The 6108-nt window shown below is 63.7% G+C and overlaps 1 protein-coding gene across 1 annotated transcript; it reads right to left on the bottom strand.

Moving 5' to 3' along the window:
• Positions 1-356: 356 nt before the first annotated feature.
• Positions 357-5086, bottom strand: LOC146442638 (CKLF-like MARVEL transmembrane domain-containing protein 5). The gene is made up of 5 exons (XM_085053881.1): positions 4826-5086; positions 3123-3275; positions 1784-1879; positions 1604-1682; positions 357-463 (listed from the first exon to the last, which is right to left on the bottom strand). Exons 1-5 carry the CDS (start codon positions 4904-4906, stop codon positions 441-443), a joined length of 432 nt encoding a protein of 143 aa, XP_084910007.1. The 5' UTR covers positions 4907-5086; the 3' UTR covers positions 357-440.
• Positions 5087-6108: the final 1022 nt, after the last annotated feature.

Here is a 6108-nt window from a genome sequence, read left to right as displayed (position 1 = left end):
ACCACCACAGTAGACCCCTAATGATGATGATGGTCATGGACCCACCACCACCATGATGGACCCATGATGATGGTCACGGACCCAACACCACCATGACGGACCCATGATGATGGTCATGGACCCAACACCACCATGACGGACCCATGATGATGGTCATGGACCCACCACGATGGACCCATGATGATGATGATGGTCATAGACCCACCACCACAAGTGACCCCCACGATGGACCCACCCCCAACCCCCGTCCAAGACGAGGAGCCCCCAAAGTTCATTAACTCATTAACGAGCCACGCGAGGGACACAATGTCCCCTCGCCCACCCCACCCCAAAAACACGACCTGAGCAGCACCAGGTGTGGGATGAGGTTTAATTTGGGGCTGAGGGACAGGACCAGGGGACAGAGGGGACAATGGGACAATGGCGGGGGGTGGTGGCCATCAGGTGCCCTCCATGTCGGGGTCTGCAGGAGGAGGAGGATGAGTTGGAGATGATGGAGAAGGAGGATCCAGGTGTCCCCAACCCCACCTAAAAGTGTCCCAGGTGTCCCCAACTTCACCTAATGGTGTCCCAGGTGTCCCCAACCCCACCCATAGGTGCCCCAGGTGTCCCCAGCCCCATCCAAGGCTGTCCCAGGTGTCCCCAGTCCACCCCATGGATGTCCCCAGGTGTCCCCCAAGGGTGCCTCAGGTGTCCCCAGGGGTGTCCCAGGTGTCCCCAAGGGTGTCCCAGGTGTCCCCAAGGGTGTCCCAGGTGTCCCCAACCCCACCTAAAGGTCTCCCAGGTGTCCCCAACCTCACCCATAGGTGTCCCAGGTGTCTCCAAAGGTGTCCCAGGTGTCCCCGACCCCACCCATAGGTGCCCCAGGTGTCCCCAGCCCCATTCAAGGCTGTCCCAGGTGTCCCTACTCCACCCCATGGATGTCCCCAGGTGTTCCCCAAGGGTGTCCCAGGTGTCCCCAAGAGTGTCCCAGGTGTCCCCAACCCCACCTAAAGGGGTCCCAGGTGTCCCCAACTTCACCCATAGGTGTCCCAGGTGTCCCCAGCTCCACCTAAAGCTGTCCCAGGTGTCCCCACCCCACCCCATGGATGTCCCCAGGTGTCCCCAAGGGTGTCCCAGGTGTCCCCAACCCCACCCATAGGCGTCCCAGATGTTCCCAAAGGTGTGCCAGGTGTCCCCAACCCCACCCATAGGTGCCCCAGGTGTCCCCAGTCCACCCCATGGATGTCCCCAGGTGTCCCCCAAGGGTGCCTCAGGTGTCCCCAAAGGTGTCCCAGGTGTCCCCAGGGGTGTGTCCCAGGTGTCCCCAACCCCACCTAAAGGTCTCCCAGGTGTCCCCAACCTCACCCCAGGGTGTCCCAGGTGTCCCCAAAAGTGTCCCAGGTGTCCCCGGCCCCATCCAAGGGTGCCACAGGTGTCCCCAGCCCCATTCAAGGCTGTCTCAGGTGTCCCCACCCCACACCATGGATGTCCCCACGTGTCCCCAAAGGTGTCCCGGGTGTCCCCAGCCCCACCTAAAGGTGTCCCAGGTGTCCCCAAGGGTGTCCCAGATGTCCCCACCCCACCCCAGGTGTCCCCACCCAGATGTCCCCCTGTCCCTCACCCTGTCCTGGGGCCACTCGGGTGCGGAAGGTGACAAAGGTGTCAAAGGCGAAGACCAAGGCGAGGACAAGGCTGAAGGTCTGGGGGGAGGGGAAAGGGGCGTGGCCCGGTCAGGAAGGGGGTGTGGCCTGGTCAGGAAGGGGTGGGGCTCGGGCAGGGGGCGGGGCTTGGGGACACTCACGAAGGTGGTGGCAGCCAGGGCGTCACGGGATGAGGCCAAGGCCACCAGGGCTGCCACCAGGAAGATGAGTGTCCCACTGATGGCCCGGAGCAGGTCCTGGGGGGACAGCAGGGGACAGTGTGGGGACATCATGGGGGACACCATAGGGGACACTGTGGGGACATGGGGGACAGCAGGGGATAGGGTGGGGACAATGGGGGACACCAGGGAGGACACTGTGGGGACATGGGGGACACCATGGGGGACACCAAGGGATGGGGGCTGTGACAATGGGGGACATTGTGGGGACATGGCCACCATAAGGGGACACTGTGGGGACATGGGGGACACCAGAGGATGGGGATGGGGACAATGGGGGACACCATAGGGGACACCAGGGGATGAAGGCAGTGACAATGGGGGACACCATGGGGACAGGGGAACACATGGAGGGGACACCATGGGGACAGGGGAACACATGGAGGGGACACCATGGGGACAGGGGGTGGTGACAATGAGGGACACCGTGGAAATGACAGTGGGGGACATCATGGGGCGGACATGGGGGACACCATGGGGACACAGGATGGTGACAATGAGGGACACCATGGGGGACAGGGTGGGGGACACAAGGGGACAGGGTGGGGGACACAAGGGGACAGGGTGGGGGACACAAGGAGACAGGGAGGGACACCATGGGGACATGGAGGGGACACCACAAGTGGACAACAGGATGGACATCAAGGAGGGACACCATGGAGGGGACAATAGGGGGACACCATGGGGACATGGGGTGGTGACAAGGGGGGACACCATGGGGGACACCAGGAGGACATGGGGGAGACATGAAGGGGACACTGTGGGGACATGGGGTGGTGACAATGGGGGACACCATGGGGACATGGTGGGGGACATGGGGGACAGGGTGGGGGACATGAAGGGGACACCATGGGGACACAGGATGGTGACAACGAGGGACACCATGAGGCCATGGCAGCAGATGTCACTGTCACCCGGGGTGTCCCCAGGAGGTTCCAGAAGGTCCCACAGATGCCATCCCAGCTGTCCCCGCAGGTGCCACCCCAGCTATCCCCATTTATCCCCTGGCTGTCCCCAGGTGCCCCTCCCCGGTGTCCCCAGGTGTCCCCAGGTGTCCCTGTTTGTTCCTTGCAGGTCCCCGGGTGTCCCCCAGGTGTCCCCTCTGTCCCCACGTGTCCCTGATTGTCCCCAGATGCCCCCCCAGGTGTCCTCCCAGGTGTCCCCCAGCTGTCCCCGATTGCTCCCAGGTGCCCCCCAGGTGTCCCCCCAGGTGTCCCCCAGGTGTCCCCGATTGTCCCCAAGTGTCCCCTGTGCCCCATACCAGGCAGGTGCCATATCCGGGGGGCAGCCGGGGGGGGTCCCGCAGCAGAAGCCCCCCCAGGGCCGCAGCTCCCGCCAGGGTCTGCAGCAGCGCCGGGGCCAGCGTGGGGGGGGCGGGAGGGGACAGCAGTGCCACCACCCCCGCCGAGAGCACCTGGGGGGACACAGGGAGGTCAGGAGTGCCACCACCCCCACCTGGGGGGACATGGGGGTCACATGGGGGTCACAGCAGTGCCACCACCACCCCCCGGACAGCACCTGGGGGACACGGGGAGGTCACACCAGTTGTGTCCCCACTGCCCCCCAGTGCCATCCCAGTTGCTCCCAGTCCCATCCCAGTTGCTCCCAGTCCCATCCCAGTCCCATCCCAGTCGCTCCCAGTCACATCCCAGTTTGTCCCCAGTGCCTCCCAGTCACCTCCCAGTCACTCCCAGTGCTCCCAGACCATTCCCCAGTCTCCCAGTTTCCTCCCAGTTGCTCCCAGTGCCTCCCAGTACCAGTTCCCCCCACAGTGTCCCCCCAGTGCTCCCAGTTTCCCTCCAGTCCCCCCCAGTGCTCCCAGTCCCAGTTCGCCCAGTGTCTCCCAGTCTCCCCAGTTCCTCCACACCAGTTCCTCCAGTCCCCCCCAGTGCTCCCACACCAGTTTCCCCCTCCCGCCTCCCCAGTTTCCCCAGTGCCCCCCTACCAGTGCCCCCAGGTCTCCCCCAGTACCTCCCAGTCCCATCCCAGTTCCCGTACCAGTTCCCCCTCCAGTCTCCCAGTGCTCCCAGTTCTCCCCCATTCCCCCATACCAGTGCTCCCAGTACCCCATACCAGTTGCCCCAATCCCATCCCAGTTCCCCCAGTGCTTCCAGTCCCATACCAGTTCCTCCAGTCCCACACCAGTGCTCCCAGTTCCCCCAATGCTCCCAGTTTCCCTCCAGTTGCTCCAATGCTCCCAGTTCTCCCCAGTCCCATCCCAGTTCCCCCATTCCCATCCCAGATCTCCAGTCTCACACCAGTTCCACACCAGTTCTCCCAGTCCCATCCCAGTTTCCCCAGTCCCTCCCAGTGTTCCCAGTTCCCCCAGTCCCACCCCAGTTCTCCCAGTTCCATACCAGTTCCACACCAGTGCTCCCAGTCCCACCCCAGTCCCACCCCAGTTCCCCCAGTTCCACACCAGTTCTCCCATTCCCATCCAAGTCCCATTCCAGTTCCCCCAGTCCCATCCCAGTCCTATCCCAGTTCCATACCAGTTCCCCCACTTCCCCCAGTGCTGCCAGTCCCATCCCAGTCCCATCACAGTGTTCCCAGTTCCCCAGTCCCAGTTCCCCCAGTTCCCCCAGTTCCACACCAGTTCTCCCAGTCCCACCCCAGTCCCATCCCAGTTCCCCCAGTCCCACACCAGTTCCCAAAATCCCATCCCAGTCCCATCCCAGTTCCCCCAGTCCCACCCCACTCCCACCCCAGTCCCATCCCAGTTCTCCCAGTCCCACACCACTTCCCCCAGTCCCATCCCAGTCCCACCCCAGTGTTCCCAGTTCCCCCAGTCCCACACCAGTTCCCAAAATCATCCCAGTCCCATCCCAGTTCCCAGTCCCCCCACTCCCACCCCAGTCCCACACCACTTCCCCCAGTCCCATCCCAGTCCCACCCCAGTGTTCCCAGTTCTCCCACTCCCATCCCAATGTTCCCAGTCCCACACCAGTTCTCCCAGTTCCATACCAGTTCCCCTGCCAGCAGCAGCCCCCGGGGGGTTCTCAGCATCCCCAGGTCGAAGACCCCTGGTGGCTCTGGCTGCCCCATGGGGGTCCCTTTTGGGGTCCCTTTGGGGGTCCCTGGGGGGTTCTGGGGAGATTTTTGGGGTCCCTGGGGGGATCCGGGGGGGTCCTGGGGAGGTTTTTTGGGAGGTTTTTGGGGGTCCTGAGGAGGTTCCTGGGGTCTCTGGGGGTCCTGGGGAAGGTTTTGGGGGTCTTGGGAAGGTTTTTGGGGTCTCTGGGGGTCCTGGGGAGGTTTTTTGGGAGGTTTTGGGGGTCCTGGGAGGTTCCTGGGGTCTCTGGGGGTCCTGGGGAAGGTTTTGGGGGTCTTGGGGAGATTTTTGGGGATCTTGGGAAGGTTTTTGGGGGTCCCTGGGAAGGTTTTTGGGGGTCCTAGGGATCTTAGGGGTCCTGAGGAGCTTTCTGGGAGGTCCCTGGGGGTCTCTGAGAAGGTTTTTTTGGGGTCCCTGGGGGTTCCTTGGGAGGATTTTGGGGGTCTCTGGAAGGTTCTGGGGGTCCTGGGGGATTTTTGGGGGTCCCTGGGGTCTTGGGGGTCCTGGGAAGGATTTTTGGGGTCCCTGGGGGTCGCTAGGGAGGTTTTTGGGGTCCCTGGGGAGGTTTTTGGGGGTCTTTGGGTGTCCCTGGGGAGGTTTGGGAGGATTTTTGGGGTCCCTGGGGGGTTCGGGGGGGAGCGGGGGAGGGGCGGGGGGACACCCACGTGACTCCCCGGGGCCCCGCCCCTCCCCCCCCTCCCCCCCCCGTGCCAGGCACCAGCGGGACTGAGACAAAGGGACCTTGTTGGGAGCACTGGGAGGGACTGGGAGGGACTGGGAGGGACTAGGAGAGACTGGGATGGAACTGGGAGGGACTGGGAAGGACTGGGAGGGACTGGGAGGGAACTGGGATGGACTGGGATGGGAGTGGGAGCACTGGGGGGACTGGGAGGGAACTGGGATGGCACTGGGATGGACTGGGAGGGGACTGGGAGGGACTGGGAATGGACTGGGAGGGGATTGAGAGGGACTGGGCGGGAACTGGGATGGACTGGGATGGGACTGGGAGGGACTTGTAGGGGATTGGAAGGGACTAGGAGTGAACTGGGAGGGACTGGGAGGGAACTGGGATGGGACTGGGAGGAACTGGGAGGGGAGTGGCAGCACTGGGAGGGGACTGGGAGGGACTGGGAAGGACTGAGAGGGGATTGAAAGGGACTGGGAGGGACTGGGAGGGGACTGGGAGGGACTGGGAGGG

This window comes from Lichenostomus cassidix, chromosome 2 (assembly GCF_008360975.1).
Source record: "Lichenostomus cassidix isolate B80296 chromosome 2, HeHo_3.0, whole genome shotgun sequence".
Taxonomy (NCBI): Eukaryota; Metazoa; Chordata; class Aves; order Passeriformes; family Meliphagidae; genus Lichenostomus; species Lichenostomus cassidix.
Note: the sequence above shows the minus strand (reverse complement) of the source record. Positions and strands in the feature narration are given on the sequence as shown.